The sequence below is a fragment of the Mytilus trossulus genome, unplaced genomic scaffold, assembly GCF_036588685.1.
Source record: "Mytilus trossulus isolate FHL-02 unplaced genomic scaffold, PNRI_Mtr1.1.1.hap1 h1tg000343l___fragment_1__unscaffolded, whole genome shotgun sequence".
Classification (NCBI taxonomy): Eukaryota; Metazoa; Mollusca; class Bivalvia; order Mytilida; family Mytilidae; genus Mytilus; species Mytilus trossulus.
The window spans coordinates 680,390-699,045 of record NW_026963332.1 but is presented as its reverse complement, the minus strand read 5'-3'; the positions used below and the strand labels follow the sequence as shown (position 1 = coordinate 699,045).

General features: G+C 31.6%; 1 protein-coding gene across 1 annotated transcript in view; it reads right to left on the bottom strand.

Moving 5' to 3' along the window:
- The window catches only part of LOC134701823 (DNA damage-binding protein 1-like), a 35,219-nt gene that overhangs the window by 9,427 nt on the left and 7,136 nt on the right, over positions 1–18,656 (bottom strand). The window contains exons 7-19 of the mRNA XM_063562941.1: positions 14,972–15,069; positions 14,303–14,461; positions 13,119–13,202; positions 12,187–12,303; positions 11,161–11,263; positions 10,465–10,537; positions 9,982–10,090; positions 6,772–6,950; positions 5,211–5,374; positions 4,487–4,594; positions 3,603–3,810; positions 2,624–2,719; positions 360–595 (exon numbers count right to left, since the gene is read on the bottom strand). Coding sequence (XP_063419011.1) covers positions 360–595; positions 2,624–2,719; positions 3,603–3,810; positions 4,487–4,594; positions 5,211–5,374; positions 6,772–6,950; positions 9,982–10,090; positions 10,465–10,537; positions 11,161–11,263; positions 12,187–12,303; positions 13,119–13,202; positions 14,303–14,461; positions 14,972–15,069 — 1,734 coding nt within the window. The remainder of the gene's footprint in view (positions 1–359; positions 596–2,623; positions 2,720–3,602; positions 3,811–4,486; positions 4,595–5,210; positions 5,375–6,771; positions 6,951–9,981; positions 10,091–10,464; positions 10,538–11,160; positions 11,264–12,186; positions 12,304–13,118; positions 13,203–14,302; positions 14,462–14,971; positions 15,070–18,656) is intronic.

The following is an 18,656-nucleotide window of genomic DNA, read 5'->3' as shown; positions in this document are numbered from 1 at the left end:
TTATCGCCACAATTATTATTTTTTCGCAAGTTGCGAAAATGGCGACCGCCAGCGGAAACCCTGCAGGAGCATAACTGGCCATTACCTACCATTGAAGTGAAGAAAACTCTGATGAAAATTTTCCTTGAACAGATCAAGATCAAGTTGAACATTAACTAGGCCCCCTTTCATGCCTTTCAAATTTGGCAACGCAGGTAAAAATAATAGCATGACTCCTTATATATTTTCTTTTAAATTTTTGAAGACAGCCGTTTTAAATGATTGGATTTTATTAATGACTTTTTTCAAATATATACAATTTTATTTCCTTATTCAGCTATCTCTTCCTCTCTTACATATAATAAATGAATATAAATTACCTTCAAAAGTGTGCTGATCTATGACTAGCAGAGTGTGAACCTCAACCTCATCTCCACAATGTTCTCCCATTGTACTTGTTCCTTGCGTGACCATTTTACCACTAGAACTTGATGTTGTCATGGCAGCATGTGTACTAGCACTAGGTCGTGTAGGGGTCATACCACTGCTGTCTTGAAGGTCAAGTCTCATTGATATCACACCAAAAGTTTGAGATGCCTCCTGGTAAGCTATACGCCTGAAATTTAAAAACATTTAGCATTGAAGTTTTCTGCTTTGAATTTTTTTTACTAATAAATATCTAACAAATCATCTCCAGTTACCCTTCCTTCTCGACAAAAATTCCTTGCTACCTAATCATGCAGAAATGTTTTTGTATTGTTTAGTGGAGTACATTTCCAACATAGTTGACATTAATTTATTAAGAGGAATTCAAAACATGAAAACTCAACCAAGTACAGAAGTCATCTCACAAATCTTCTATATATCATTATCTTTCCTTGCTAGTATATCCAAAACAAACATTTGACATTTGCTGCAACCAAAATATTCTTAAACGTTTTTCCCATGAACCATTTGTATGGACCAAAAGCTAGACATAAAGCTGAAGTCGTAAACATGCAATCATACAAGTAATCGTCATATGTAGACATTTTCATCAAAGCTCTGTTATCCTACTTACCTAGGAGATTCATACAGTGGTATTGTTCTTATGTGTAGTTTTACTTACCTAGGAGATTCATGCAGTGGTATTGTTCTTATGTGTAGTTTTACTTACCTAGGAGACACATACAGTGGTATTGTTCTTATGTGTAGTTTTACTTACCTAGGAGATTCATACAGTGGTATTGTTCTTATGTGTAGTTTTACTTACCTAGGAGATACATACAGTGGTATTGTTCTTATGTGTAGTTTTACTTACCTAGGAGATTCATACAATGGTATTGTTCTTATGTGTAGTTTTACTTACCTTGGAGATTCATACAGTGGTATTGTTCTTATGTGTAGTTTTACTTACCTAGGAGATTCATACAGTGGTATTGTTCTTATGTGTAGTTTTACTTACCTAGGAGATTCATACAGTGGTATTGTTCTTATGTGTAGTTTTACTTACCTTGGAGATTCATACAGTGGTATTGTTCTTATGTGTAGTTTTACTTACCTAGGAGATTCATACAGTGGTATTGTTCTTATGTGTAGTTTTACTTACCTTGGAGATACATACAGTGGTATTGTTCTTATGTGTAGTTTTACTTACCTAGGAGATTCATACAGTGGTATTGTTCTTATGTGTAGTTTTACTTACCTTGGAGATTCATACAGTGGTATTGTTCTTATGTGTAGTTTTACTTACCTAGGAGATTCATACAGTGGTATTGTTCTTATGTGTAGTTTTACTTACCTAGGAGATTCATACAGTGGTATTGTTCTTATGTGTAGTTTTACTTACCTTGGAGATTCATACAGTGGTATTGTTCTTATGTGTAGTTTTACTTACCTAGGAGATTCATACAGTGGTATTGTTCTTATGTGTAGTTTTACTTACCTAGGAGATACATACAGTGGTATTGTTCTTATGTGTAGTTTTACTTACCTAGGAGATACATACAGTGGTATTGTTCTTATGTGTAGTTTTACTTACCTTGGAGATTCATACAGTGGTATTGTTCTTATGTGTAGTTTTACTTACCTAGGAGATTCATACAGTGGTATTGTTCTTATGTGTAGTTTTACTTACCTTGGAGATTCATACAGTGGTATTGTTCTTATGTGTAGTTTTACTTACCTATGAGATTCATACAGTGGTATTGTTCTTATGTGTAGTTTTACTTACCTTGGAGATACATACAGTGGTATTGTTCTTATGTGTAGTTTTACTTACCTTGGAGATTCATACAGTGGTATTGTTCTTATGTGTAGTTTTACTTACCTAGGAGATTCATACAGTGGTATTGTTCTTATGTGTAGTTTTACTTACCTAGGAAATTCATACAGTGGTATTGTTCTTATGTGTAGTTTTACTTACCTTGGAGATACATACAGTGGTATTGTTCTTATGTGTAGTTTTACTTACCTTGGAGATTCATACAGTGGTATTGTTCTTATGTGTAGTTTTACTTACCTAGGAGATTCATACAGTGGTATTGTTCTTATGTGTAGTTTTACTTACCTTGGAGATTCATACAGTGGTATTGTTCTTATGTGTAGTTTTACTTACCTAGGAGATACATACAGTGGTATTGTTCTTATGTGTAGTTTTACTTACCTTGGTGATTCATATAGTGGTATTGTTCTTATGTGTAGTTTTTGGATTTCATCAATAGTTCCAATAGTTAATGTATTGTCGTTTGCCAAGGCTAAACTGTAACAGAAAAAGCAAACTTGTTCCATCATACAGCAAAAATATAAAGAATGGAATATGAATTATCAAAATAAACAATTCCAATGGCCAGGGGTGTCAAGTACTGTGAAATATTTTTTCTATTGAATGGATAAAAATTTGTATATTTGTTGATAATTGACCTTGTGCATTTGCTAAAGTCTCAGAACCAGCCTAAATAAATGTGTACTGCATTGCATATCTAAATTTGTGGTATATACATTATTATACCTTTAAAATCCAGTAATATTTGTATCCCATGAACACTTAGATCACTTTTAAAATAATGCACAGCAGATAGGTCGGACTTGGGTTTGCTTTGAGATATGATCAAGACTGGCTTGTGATTTGTTTTACAACTTCTAGTTTGTAGCTGAAAACTTTATCTCACCAATTTCTTATAGGGTGCACAATTTGTCCCTTAATGAAAACTAATATTTTCAAGATTTAAATCTTCAGTTCTATCTTTGTGATGTGCTATTGTGTCATCTAATGTATATATGTGATTGCTGAATTAGTAAACAAAAAAATAATGCATAAGCACACTTTTCACATGTACATATTTTGTATTGATCATGAGAGCTTATCCTAGTAATAGTTTATGTTATTTTTTGCAGTACAACCCTACATATATTAATTTCAAACAGATGTCATGTGTGTGCCAATGATAAGAATCTTTGTTTATTGATCACTTAATACTTTTAACAACACATGGTACGTGGTAGTATTCTGTATAATAATTAATCAGTAAATATGTGTCTTTTTAAAGACACAAATAACAGTATTTGCAGAAAGACTTTGACAGTAGCTTTGAAAACACTGCATTTATAAATCTGCATCATAATAAAGGAATAATGGTACATACCTATCCGGATATCCTTCAGAATTTAATGGACACATATGATTCACTTCTTTAAGATTTACATTAGAAAATACAAGTTTGTGATTACTAGAATAAATAACAGTTGGACGATCAGAACAAGCGAAAACATTTGTAGTAGATAGAGATTTAAATGTCCGTAACACAGTAGGCTGTGTACCTAATGTCACTTTTCTTTTATCACAGAAAAAACCTGAAACGACAAACAAAAATGTTTGGTTTGATATATAATAAAACATTTTTTTATTACAATAAAGAAATGTGAGTTGGGACAATACAGAATCCTAAGCAGAGTAACCAAGCTAATTTCAAATTATCAACAATAAGCTGATAGTTTGCTGAACGTTGAAATTTTAAAGATATATATAATTAGAAGCAGCCTTTTAAAGGTTGAGGCTAACTGTCAGTAATTGAGACAGGCAGAAAATAGAGGTGTTATACATTGATAACTTGTGGGCTGTTGACATTTGTCAGAAATATTTACCTATTTTTGTTAATTTTTTTTAACAATAAAGTTAGTAACACAATAACTCAAGAGGACTTTATATCACTGAACTTTAATACAAATTATTATACATGGTGCCTCTATAGCTAAGGGGTATGTGTTTTGCTCATTGTTGAAGGCCTTACAATAACCTGTAGCTGTTACCTTCTCATTTGGTCTCAGGTGGAGTTGTCTCAATAGCAATCATACCACATCTCATCATTTTTACATCAATTTTTCATATCTAATGTAGTCATAGAACTCACATAGTTATGTGTAAATATTAAATGTAAGTTACTGTTAATTAATTTAACTTCATAGTTTGAAGTCTGAGGATTGCATTTTTAGTGGCATTGCATTCTCTGTATAAAATATGTTTACTTACCAGTATCTACATTTAAGTTAAAGTAAAACAAAGATCCATCACCAAGAGCACACAATAAATACTGAATGTTCTCAAATGTTGACATCAAAATAGAACGAGGAATTATTTCTGAAAAAAATAATAATATATAAAATTACACAAGTGATATACAGCATATGTATAAAACAATATATATATATATAATATTACACAAAGTGTTATACAGTATAATAAAATAGACAGGTCAACTTTCCTATTGGGTGGGTATCCCCCCCCCCCCCCAAAAAAAAAAAAAGTGTTAATTGCATCATGTACTTGTACTTAAAGCCTTGCAAAGAATGACCATGACATTACAGATTTGTTTTAGTTTATTACGAATTTTCCAAAGGTTGTTGGTAAAGTTCCAGTTGCTCAGTCGTGAGTTTTCTGTATAGTGTTTGTCTTAATAGCTTTTACCTTTTGTTTATGACACGTTTGTTTTTTTCCGTTAAAAATCTCTAATTTGAATAATTTGCACACCAGAAAGATGGTTATTTCATTTCATGTTTGTCACTTATAAAATATGTTGTTCAATTATGTGATTAAGCTTCTTAGCTTAATATCTAACAATGCAATAACTTTTCTCTTTAATATCTCGACTATCCTCATAAACTACAAAATGGCTCATTTAATACAAAATTTTATAGAAGGACTTGCTTGCATCTTATAAATGAAACATCTAAAACATAGAAAGTTAATATTTTACCTCCTCCAAGCATTTCAACATGTAAACTTTCAAATGAAGGTAGTCGCAGAACTCTGGCTGAAATATCTGTCCATAATCCTACTGCACATAAGTCTGATTTCTCTTCACCATCTCTAAGGGGTGTAATGTCAACACAAGCTACCTCATGTTCCATTGCTGTTTTACTGAAATACAAAAGCCATTTATTTTATGCTTAAACGATTTTTGTAATATGTTTTAATAATAAGATTATATGTTCATAATACACCATGTTCTACATGTCCTATCATATGTCCATGTTCAGTTAATAACAAATCTAGATCATCAAATTTGTCCTACAATTTCAGTACTGTAAATAAATATGCATTTTTTAATCAATGGGAATTATGTGAATTAATGGGTATCACCATTATAATAATTCAATACTAGTTATTCACTTTTGTCCTTTCTACAAAAATTGCAATAATAAATGCACATAACAATTTAAAGTTCATCTCAGGGCTATTCCAGAAAAAAATGTATGGGGGGAGGGGGGAAGGCACAATGTATATAAAATACATGGGTGATGGGTATCAGAACAACTTTTCACACTATAATGAACTATAATTTTCATTTACAATTGTCTGGGTGGTAGGTGCTGACAAAAACTGCCTTCGACCTCCTACATTTTTTTCTGGAATAGCCCTCAACATAAACATGTGACCTAGATGTCAAGTTGATGTGACCTAAGCTTCATGGAGAAGAACCTTAATTCATCACTTTAACCTATGTAAGCTTTAATTTCCTCAACAAGACATTTCCATGTTCAGTGAACAGTTTAATTAGGGTCACTGTACTTTATACTTATACTTTAAAACTGTCACCCCACAATGAACATGCATACTAAGTTTAAAATAAGGGTGACAACTTCATGGCAAGCTACCTTGACCAAAAACTTGTCTCATCCCAACATTGATATTTATAACTTGTGCTCAATGAAAATAGCTAGGCGGAATGTATGGGTTGAACAATGTAAACTGAACAAGTGCCCTCTTACGAAGAACTGTACCATAGGGTAGGCATACATTTCTAGTTCTACACAAGAAAAATGTCTAAAACCATTTATGTTTGGTATAAACAAAAAATCCTTAATTGGTATTGTTCTGTTCAACAATCATATTCATTAGTTATAGAATAACTAATCGAAGAATTCAAATAGAGAAAAATATTCAACGACTGACCAAACAACCCATTTATTCACAAATGCTAGAGCGCATGAGTTAATTATCATTGTTGTTCGGTCATGAGTTGAATATTTTTCTATATTTGAAATTTTCAATTAGTTATTCTTTTTATTACATTGGCAAATGGCTTTTTTAAAGAAATTAATGTAAAACATGTACAGAACTTTTTCTTTTTTCCACGCATTCACAATTTGTTTTGATCTGCCATTATCAATGTCTTGACAATATATTGTTGTATGACGTCAGAGAGTGAAATAACCACGTTTATTTCACATGTGAAATTATCTTTTTTTCTTTAACTGGGAAATCAATGTAATTCACTGCAACCAATGTAATAATATAAGTTAATAGAAAACTACCTTATTTGTCTAACTTCTCCTGGTAGTATATTTAACAGGAACAGTTCACTGCCAACAGCTATTATAACCTGTGATATATTACAGCTTGCTAGACTTATGTTCTTCATTGAAGGATGTTTCCACTCGCTAACTAATGCTCTACTTTCTGTGTTAATTAATCTAACGGCTGACTGTGTTACCTGCATAAAAAATTATTATTAAATATAAGTGAGGATTGGGTTTTGTAAGGAGGTACCTAACACTACAGGGAGATAACTCTGTAAAATCAGCTTAAAGTTTTAATTACGTTGTGTTGTAACGGGAATAATAAGCTCCTCAATGATCAAAATTGATGTTTGTCAAACTACTATATAACCAGTGTAATTTTTCTGACAAAACAGTTGGTTCAAAATTTTCAAAATTTTTATATTTTTGTCAAAGGGTCAAAGTAAATACTTTGTCAAAATTTTATGAAAATTAAACGAACCAAATTTATTTTAGTGAAAGTGTTGGGAACCACATTAATTGTCAAAACTGTATATAATACTGTAGAGTCATTTCCTTTCGTGGATTAATAGAAAATTACAATTTTGGCGATATTTAATTTTTTGACAGTCTACATATATACCAGCCTATACAGTTTTTACTTTGTTGAACATTTAAATTCGTGATTCACTTATATCCTTTTTTTTTATTAATTTGTGCTATAAATGAGTGTGAAATTAAAGCGATTCACTTGAATGGAAAAGATAACAGAGTTTCCGATTTGTTATCTAGGTGGGATTTGTCTCCCTTTTATCAGTCGGAATTTTTTAATCTTGTCGACAAACAGTTTTCTCAGGAAATTGAAATAAACGATTTTCTTTTTAGGTTTCAACATGAGTGGTGATTTAGTCAGGTTGAAAGGAGAAGCAAGATGTTCAATAAATAGTGCTTATGCAGTTGGTACTAGAAAAAAATTTGAGAACACAATGGAAATTTTTTTTCTGTTTTGTAGTTTTTATGAATTAGTGCCTTTACCTTGTTCAATAGAGAATATATGTTTATACTGTCAGTTTTTAAGTCGGTCATTTAATAGCACTGACTCGATTAGAAATTATGTTAATGGTGTTAAATGTCTTCATTTGTATTTGGATTTAGATTTTCCGCATTTAAATTCTTTCTATTTTAAATTATTTTTTAAAGGTTTAAAAAGAGTAAATCCGCATGAAGTTAAATCAGCCTTTCCCATTTCTCCGGATATTTTATTGCAGTTTAAAAGTATTTTAAATTTTGAGGAGAGTAATCATCATACTTTTTGGTGTTTATTTTTGTTTGCGTTTTTTTTATGTGCCGGAAGTCTAATTTGGTAGGCACCACAGATGACCCGTTGAAATGTCTAAAAAGGAAGGATATTTTTGTAAAACACAATATATTACTTGTAAATTTTAATTGGTCCAAAATTATACAATTTGGTGAAAGGAGTTTGCAAATTCCTCTTGTTAGAAATACCTCTTCTCCTCTTTGTCCTTTTACGGCCTATGTTTCCATGTGCAATAAATTTATTGTTACAGACTCAGCCTCAAATACTTTGTCAAAATTTTATGAAAATTAAACGAACCAAATTTATTTTAGTGAAAGTGTTGGGAACCACATTAATTGTCAAAACTGTATATAATACTGTAGAGTCATTTCCTTTCGTGGATTAATAGAAAATTACAATTTTGGCGATATTTAATTTTTTGACAGTCTACATATATACCAGCCTATACACAGTTTTTACTTTGTTGAACATTTAAATTCGTGATTCACTTATATCCAGGAAATTTGAAAATTGGCATCCCATAAAGGATAATGAATCCACAGTAGTCCAAACCAAAGTCAGTTTCAAACAGTATAAAGGAACTGCTCACCCAAAATTGATTTTCTAAACTATGTCTTGGAATGCAGATTATATGGTTATTTATAAATGCCTATCTTAATTGCCATGCTTGAGCAAACATTGATACAAACAAACCAAGCAAGCCAAACAAAAGATTTGTTTTGCTAGCATTAATGTAAAAGCTGTAAATATTTTATAGCAGCATACTATATGCTAACATGTTTAACCCTGCCACATTATTTATGTATGTGCCTGTCCCAAGTCAGGAGCCTGTAATTCAGTGGTTGTCGTTTGTTTATGTGTTACATATTTGTTTTTTTTTGTTCATTTTTTTTAAAAATAAGGCCGATAATTTTATCGTTTGATTTGTTTTACATTGTCCTATCAGGGCCTTTTATAGTTGACTATGCAGTATGGGCTTTGGTCATTGTTAAAGGCCGTACAGTGACCTATAGCTGTTTAATTTTGGTCTCTTGTGGACAGTTGTCTCATTGGCAATCATACCACATCTTCTTTTTTATATTATAGAAAAGTTCAATCCTTTTGTTTGTTTTTAGCTTTTTTAAAAAGCAAGACAATCATAAGAATCAAAGATGTTACTGGATGTTTAGAAGTTGACGTGAGGGCATGGCCCTGAGTCGATGGTATAAGTCTACAGATTGCTTGAAAGCAATCGTATCCCAAAAAACAGAGAATCTAAAGTCCAGATTTTCAATCAAGCTAGCAAAATTTGATACAGGAATGCAGATAATTAATATGAATTTGCATTTAAAAGAACAAATTTAGAAGATTATAACTTATAAATATTAATATTTGTACAAGTGTTGATTAGTTCTTCTTGAATTCAAATATTTTTAAACTGGCATTTTAAGGGGAGGTAACTCTGAAATAGTGCATTTTCTTAAGGAATCATTATGGAATTTTGCTATTTCGTATTTTAGCTGGAAAAATCGCAGGGTTACCCTATCTTTTCTTTTGATATTCTCAAAGTATTTTAGAAAATCTATCTTCTCATATTTTATTTTATAATTCAATCATTTAGTTTAGCTTCTACATGTTCTAATCACGTATTGTGCTTTTTCCTGTATAATCCATACAAAATGTGTCATTTTGTCACAACCTGAAGCTTTAGAAAATGTGCCGTGACCTATAACTTTTATGATATTTTTGAACACATTTCAAGAGATACTACGTTTTGGCAAAGTATGAACATATTCTTTCATTTTTATAAAAAAGATTTAAATTAAAATGGAATACCACCTTAACCATCTTTTTTCCCTTAAAAGCCCAGATACTATATTACATTGAAATTTGTTGGTTCCTTTCTGCAGAAAACATTACTTTATTGGATCATTTTAATAGAACAGTACCTGTAATATCTGACTGTGACAAACATTGGTACATAAAAATGTCTGTTGATCTGAATCAAAGCCTGCTAACTCTGTTTCTTCTACTTCTTCACCGTTCAACATCAATACTCTAAAATTCATAAGAATATGTATCTTTTAGTATCTTCATACAAGACACAACAATAGTGACAGTGACTTTTTAAGCAATTAAGGGCCATAACTTTGACCTTAATTGAAATCAGACATCATCGTACTTGACCTCCATTTCGTCGTCAGTAACCATAACATATTAAATAATCATTCCCTTCCTACAACCTAACATTGTTTTTATGTTAAAGGGAATGATTTTGAAGACTTAACTTTAATTTACAGTTTATGGTTTGGTTTATATTTTCTAAATTCTTTCTTTTGAATGAATTGAAGGAAAGTACTTTATACCCAGAAGAAAATTATCAAATATTTAAAAATTGAAATTTTATTTAATGATTATATTATTTTCTCTACCTGGTTTGTCCAACAAATGATAGAACAATGTAATCATCATAATCTGTCGAGCCAATTCTCAATGACCATATACCTGCAAAGAAAATTACATTATTATTCATTAATGTGAAGTGCATTTTAAATTCAAGTCACATATCAACAAGAATGTGTCCCAAGTACACAGAATGCCCCACTCACACTATCATTTTCTATGTGCAATGAACTGTGAATTTGGTGGTCAGAACTCTAATTTAGCATTAAAATTTAAAAGATCATATCATAAAGAACATGTATACAAAGTTTCAGGTTGATTGGACTTGAACTTCATCAAAAACTACCTCTACCAAAAACTTTAACCTGAAGAGGGACAGACAGACGAACAAACGGGCGGACAGACGAACAGGCGCAGACCAAAAAAACATAATGTCCCTCTACTATCATAAGTGCGGCATAAAAATACAAAATGCTTGTGGATGGCTGTAGTACTCTTACTCAGTTGTATTACTATATTCCAAAATCAAACTAAGTGTAATGCCTGAAATAAGATGCACTTGCATAAGGTCGATTAAACTAATGCATCTCATAAATAAATTCTAACATTTTTTCGAAATCATGAAAAATAAAACCCAAGTATTAAAGAACCTTAATAATATTACTTTTAAATGACAAAATACAAGAAGCGCTAATTAATTACAATGCACAAGAACATTTTTGTACCTTTTATTCCTGGTAAATCTATACTGGCATGTTCGTGTATACCAATACCATTCCTAATAATACGTAATGATCCTTCTTTATAAGCTCCAGAGCATGTGACTAACTAAAATCATAAAAGTTATTCTATAAGTTAAAAATATTGGATGAAAACATTTAAGTTTTTTAGGCAACTAATCAATATTTCAATCTTAACCCTTTCACCGATTGCTGCCCAGACAGAAGCTACTCTGAGAGTATGGCTTCCCTGGATACTATTACTCAAGTGGGAGATCTTCATAATAAATGCTGATAGAAACTTGCTATTAGTTATTTGTGTTTTTATTTCATTCACTAACATCATGTTCACAGTTTTGTTCATGTTTTGATTATTTTTTCTACATAAAATATTCAAATTTTCTAATTTTCAGCATTATTTTGGTGAAATTCTCAAAATTCTGCTCTTTGACAAAAACCATCTGAAAAGGGACATTTTTCGGCCATATTTTGTAGATTTTTCATATTTGAGCTTAAATCGGATTGTTTTTAATGACAAAATCAGTTAAAATCTGTCACATTAACTAATAGAATTGAATAAAATAGACACTTAAGTGTTTAAAAAGTGGTAAGAATCTTTCGTGAGATGAACCTGAAATTTGAGGCCAAAATCGGTCCTTACTGGCCTAGTGCTTTCTGCTGATTTTGACACGGTTTTCAACAAACAGAAGGGCCATGTTTACACTTTCATCCGGGTATTCATCAAAGAAAGATAACTCATGTTTGCACTGTTTTAAGCGGGAAACATAAAAGAGGTATTCCAATCCCGGTAAAATGGGACTCATTAGAAAGCTCAGATTTCTAGTGTCTTCGGATCATGAAAAGAAAATTTCAAGGGACTGACCAATAGAGGGACTGATGTAAACAATTACGCCTCCTTTAGAGCAAGAGTATAAAAAGTGACACAAAAATTATACAAGTACATGCAATATCTTTAAAAAATAAAAACATTGAAGTAGTTCCATAATCCAGTAATTATTTATATAAACTAACCTGTCCCTGACCTTGTCTTTCAAGGTCAACAACACACATGTCCAGGATAGGCCCAAGGTTTGTAAATCTTTCCATTTCTGTTACATATGAATTATTATCATCACATTCTACATTTAACTGCAAAAAATAAATAATATACTCAAAAAAAGTTATTACTATAAAAACAAGAATGTGTCCATAGTACACAGATGCCCTACTCGCACTATCATTTTCTATGTTCATTGGACTGTGAAATTGGGGTCAAAACTTTAATTTGTATTATAATTAGAAAGATCATATCATAGGAAACATGTGTACTAAGTTTCAAGTTGATGTAACTTTAACTTCATCAAAAAATACCTTGACCAAAAACTTTAACCTGAACTTCGTATTATCATTTTCTATGTTCAGTGGACCATGAAATTGGGGTCAAAACTATAATTTGGCATTAAAATTAGAAAGATCATATCATTGGGAACATGTATACTAAGTTTCAAGTTGATTGGACTTCATCTTCTTCAAAAACTACCTTGACCAAAAACTTTAACCTGAACGGACGAAGGGAGCCACAGACCACTATCGTAGGTGGGGCATAAAAACACTGAACAGTATTTGTGAATTGTAATACAGTTGGCTCCTCCTAATTAATTGCACACAGGCTAATTGCATAATATTATCCAGCACAAAACCATTTCCTATTCACTTAATGATCAAAAAGATCAATATTAGTGTAATTTGTTTGTAACTAATCTGTGACAGTAAAATCTACGTTCTATGAAGGCCAAGCTTAAAATACAAAACAGGTTTCTCCTAAATTGTTTCAAAGCCTGAAAAGCAGCCTTTTGGTTTATTGCATATAAAAGGTTATCAGCTAAATGTGCTAAGATTTTTCATGCCAGGTGATCTTATAATACTGAACAATGAATCAAATATAACTTTTAAGTGTTATTTACCTTGACAAGCTGTGAGTCTCCTAGTCTGGATCCAATATAAACAACACCATTATCTAAGTAGGTGATACATTCAGCTATTGTTGTCTACAAAATACATCATAATTAAACAATCACTTGATTAAAGTTTAATAAAATTATTTAGAGCTAAGAGGCATGTAAAGCTTACTATTAATAGCATAAACAAGTCATACAATGTTATTAGCTTCCAGTTTTGGAAGTCAACATTAAAGCTAACAAAGGTCCCCAAAATGCAATACTCAACAATGCAACAGTTTCATAACCCATACATCTGATACATCTTTTTTGTATTGGCCAGGGAACACTGTAATTTCCTAGTTCATTCTTTTTAGACAATAAATTCAAATTAAAAATATCGCACCTGCTCTTTCTCAAAAAGGTTTTTACAGTGTAGTGTACTACTAGTGGGACAAATAATATCAAAATTATAGAAACTTCTACCAGCTCTAACTCAAAATATTGACAATACTCAATTAAGGGGGTCTAAAATTCAGTTTGACAGCTTCAGATGTACTAAAATTTGACTTTTTTAAACTGGACCAAATCACCACTAAAGATCAGCATCCATTTTTTTAAACATGTAATTTCAACCCCCTACTTAATATTTCAAGCAGTAAATATCATGAAATTAATTGGGAAAGTTTAAGTGTATAAAAAAAATGGCAAGTTATGCACTGCTCACACTAGGGACAATATTTGTAGACATCAAAAACCAAAGGAAAAGAACTGTGTCCTTGGACTTTTTACCACTAACTAGAAATAGTCAAATCAATTAACTTTAAAATTAAGGAAAACATCTCAAAATAAAATTCAATTTGTCCTTTTCTGTCTATTTATAGAGTTTAATGTAAATTATTTTTTTATCTATCTCCCACCTTTGTTAAGTAATTTGTTAAATCTAAGGTTATTCAGTGACAGTGTACAATAACAAATCCTTATTCATTTACATTTATGACAAACTCATTTTCTAAAACAGTGTGTTGTTGGCGGGCTGTCACAATAATAATCATCCTCACTGTTGGGAAATATTTATAAATAGCCTCTCTATTGTATTTTGTAGAAACATAGAGTAGTACTTTAAGATTCATGACAAAATTACTTTCAAATCCATCCACTACATATCCTAATTGTCAATACAAACAACTTAACAATTACAAATATCTTACCTCACCAAGAAATTCTACTTTGAGATCTTTTACAACAACAGTATTGTCCATTTTTTCTTCCTTTTCTAAAAGCAACAGGAATAATCGACCATTCATATCACCAAGGAGATACCGGGATCCATTGGCATCGACTTTACCATAACAAGTTAGAGTACTTTGCTAAAAAAATTAATACCATGCAAATACATGAAATATGTATGTAACTATATATACATTGATTGGAAAGGTAAAAACTTTGAAAGGAAATGCAGATGTTTTTTTTTCGTATTAATGATGCCCACGAACTTTTATTCTACTGGTGCATACTGACGGGGGGGTCTCTTCCTATATAAAGGTATATATGTGCCGCTGGAATGGGTCCCTTTTTTGATCCGTCAAATATATCAATGGGGTGCAATTTTACCGAGGAAATATATCAATAGGTAGTAATTGACCGATTGTGATATATCAATGGGTCATAAATATATGAATGGGTTATGATTTCGCTGTGAAATATATGTATAGGTAGGGATTTCACAATTATTCAATATATGAATGGGGGGTGTTTTTAAAATCCCAGCTGCACACCTGTACCCAAAATCCCATGTTGAGACCCCCCCGTGTGCATACTATTTCAAAGGCTTTGACAAATAAAGTTATCAAGGTTATTTATTTTTAAACATGGTATACCTTTATAGCAGGTGGTGCCACAGGTAGACAGTTATCTCCCTTCTGGTATGTGATGGATTCCTGTCCTATAATGAGGGCGCCACCAAAAGGCTCTGGCACTATAACAATAAAATAACGTGTTTAAGCTGTTTACAAATGACTAATAAAATTTATACGTAGTGTAGAGGTATATGAACTTTCGAACTGAACAGTACCAAACTGAACAAATAAATAACATGACAGGTACTGTATACAGTGTCGTAAATGCTTACCTTCCGGAGTACCTGATTTCACTCCCGGTTTTTATTGGAGTTTATGTTGTTTCTTATTCATTATTTGTAACTGTTGATGTAAATGTAATTTGTTTTTTTTTGTCTGTTTATTCCTTTGTTTGGTTTTTTTAGTCTTTGTTTATTCCTTGGTTTTGATTGTTATTGTCTTTTGATATAGAATATAAAATATGAATATGGTATGTCTAGAGAAAACATTTATGGAACAAGAATGTGTCCACAGTACACAGATGGCCCACTCGCACTATCATTTTCTATGTTTAGTGGACCGTGAAATTGGAATAAATTCTCTAATTTGGCATTAAAATTAGAATGATCTTATCAAAGGGAACATGTATACTAAGTTTAAAGTTGATTGCACTTCTACTTCATCAAAAACTACCTTGACCAAAAACTTGAACCTGAAGCGGGACAGACGGACGAACAGACGCACAAACCAGAAAACATCAATCAAAGAGCAGAATGCTCTGAGGGATACGATTGCCATAGTTTTCATTGACACATGTATAGCAGTTCTGCCAAATTTTCATTGAACAAATGCATGAGATTTGGCCAAAATTCAAAAGATCAAAGAGGAAAGAAATAGATCCAAGAATACTATTGCAAAAAAAGCATGAACATGCGCAAGTCTCAAGCATTTTTGGCCGGTAACCCTGGTACAGCTGGATAGTATTATTCTCTAAACTAATTCAACTGCACATGCAAAATGTAACAATCTGAATAGTCACTCAACTTAAAGAATAGCCAATCCCCGTTACAAGTGTATGAGCCATGTACTTATTGTGTTTTATCGAATTATAGTTATCCTGTACCATTGTAAACTCGTACCATTAAAAAAAAACTTGTACCAATGCAAACTCGTACCATTGCTAACTCGTACCAACTTATTTAAATGCATTCAAATGGTGTTAAATGATGAATATACATGATATACGTTACTTTCACCCAATACCTCTTAAGTCTGTAAAATGTATATAATTTGAAAGTACAATGACCAATTTGTAGCTTACGTTCCTTGTATATTGGATAGAAAATACTGTGGCAGATGTAGATAATTAAGGTATATACAGTTTCACCCGAAGAAAATTTTTCATGAATAATTAAATCTTAGCAGTTAGTCAAAATGATTGCCAAAATTATTTTTACTGTCTATAAATAAACGTAACAATGAAATTTAACTGATTCCTGTTAAGGGGGTCTGCATTTTCCCCGCCAAAAAAGCACATGGCTTTCAACAATTGTAAACATAGCATTCAATTTGTGATCATGGATTACAGCTTTAATTAACTTAAATTGAATATATACATATTCAACATGTTCAATTTTAATAAGGTACAGTTAAAGCAATGTTTTAACTTTCCTCTGGATTAAGTTCTACAGTGGCGGAGCCAGAACTTTTCCTAAGGGGAAGCCCGCTGACTGACCTAAGAGGGGGCCCGCTCCAGTCATGCTTCAATGATTCCCTTTATTATCAACCAAATTTTTTCCACAAAAAAAAGGGGGGGCTGGATCCGCCTATGTTCTAGTTTGAAAGATCAGTTAAAACATTAATGCTTTAAAACATTCTTTATTTTTGTCTTAGTTTTCATTTAACTCCTGTGTAAAATTCAAGTAATTCAACTTTATTTCTATTAAGTTTACAAACAGAAACCCATAAAACATCATATTTTTATATATTTTTTCTGAATGTTACGACTTCCCAGCAGTACAAGTTAACTTTTTTGGTTCCAATGCCGTGGTACGAGTTAACTTGCTTTCGTATCTTATCACCGTAATTCTAGGAGGAACCCTAAACTGGACCCCTATTGTGTTCACTTATCGCTACACTGACATGCGGTGCGAAACTATATATAGAATGGCGGACCAGTTTAGGAGGAACCCCATTTCTTACTCTTTAATTATTGAAGTTCCTTTGAGTCAGAGGGCATGACTCCTTTCCGTACACACTCCTCTGTTTACATAGAGATCGTTCTTAATATAAAACGACGTTTACCGGCATTAACGAGTTAATTCTTCTTGACGATTACTTCGAAAAAGGGAGACAACTCGAAACGATAACATGGAAGATTCCATTTCTGCTGAAGGGGTGTTATAGGTTATTTTTACGATGAAACATTTATTTTAATTTAAATTATGCATGTGATTTAAAATTATGCAACAACAATAGCTCTCCATATGCAGACAGACATAGAAAGAATCCCATGAGTTTCAAATTAATCAATGAAGCGGGGAATCACTCAATCTGATACCCCTTGAAATCAGGAAAACTACACGCATGTGGGGTCTCACTAATTAGCGACAAAAAGCGTCAAGAAGCGACAAGAAGAAAAATAATAAGTGACAAAAAGCAACAAGAAGCTATTTAGCGACAAGAATACATTTTGTTATCACATACATTAAAATATTTTTTTAGGATTATATTGAAAGATGAAGAAATAAAAAAAAAAAATCGATGAAGAGATGGTGTACTTTTTATTATCATATTGATAGATGTAGAAATTAAACATGTGTAAGAGCAAAGGAAATGTAAACTCTATAAAATGAAAATAAAAACAAAGATTTGTCACCTTCCTTTTGAAGGATTTTATAAAACAAAAACATGAAATATTATTTCCTTCCTAACTGTACAATTAATTTTTCCTGATAGGACCAACATTAGCTGTGGCTTCACTCTAAGATAATACACAATTAAGAGCAACAAATGAGATTAACTAGGTGCGTGTCCTTTGTTTTATTGCAACAATAACATCCATTAACACCTTCATCAATTACACGCACCAGAATATAAAATTATTGTACCGAATAGTGAACACCTGTTGAAAACTCAAGATTGTCATCAGTTTCCTTTAATCTTCAATCTATATGCATAAACATGATAAATATCGTTAAATGAGACAATACACTAAATAAAATGATAAAAAATATTCACATTTTAATTATGTTTTCCTCTTGTTTGATTTCAGTTCTTAATTTGTATTTCACAATTTTTGTATGTATTTTCTGGACAATTATGCACAAATAATGCATTTTGCAAGTTAATTATATATTGTACAAAAATGGTTTTAAAAACAAATAAAAAGACAAAATATACTTCCTGTGATACCTTATAAAATATCATGTAAATAAATGTAGCAACTGAATTCGATTTACAAGTTTCATTTCCCCCCTATCAAAATTAACTTTCATGTCGTTGAAATTGTTTTCTTTTGCATATTTTTTAATATTTATTTCGAATAAGTAATATAAATAAAAAAATGTTTTCTTGTCGCTAAATAGTTTCTTGTTGCTAATATTATTCTTCTTGTCGCTTCTTGACGCTTTTTGTCTCTAAAATTCTTTTTGTCTCTAAATAGTGAGACCACGCATGCAATACATAAACAAATCGCGACTTGCGATTTGGAACAAGAACGTTTATT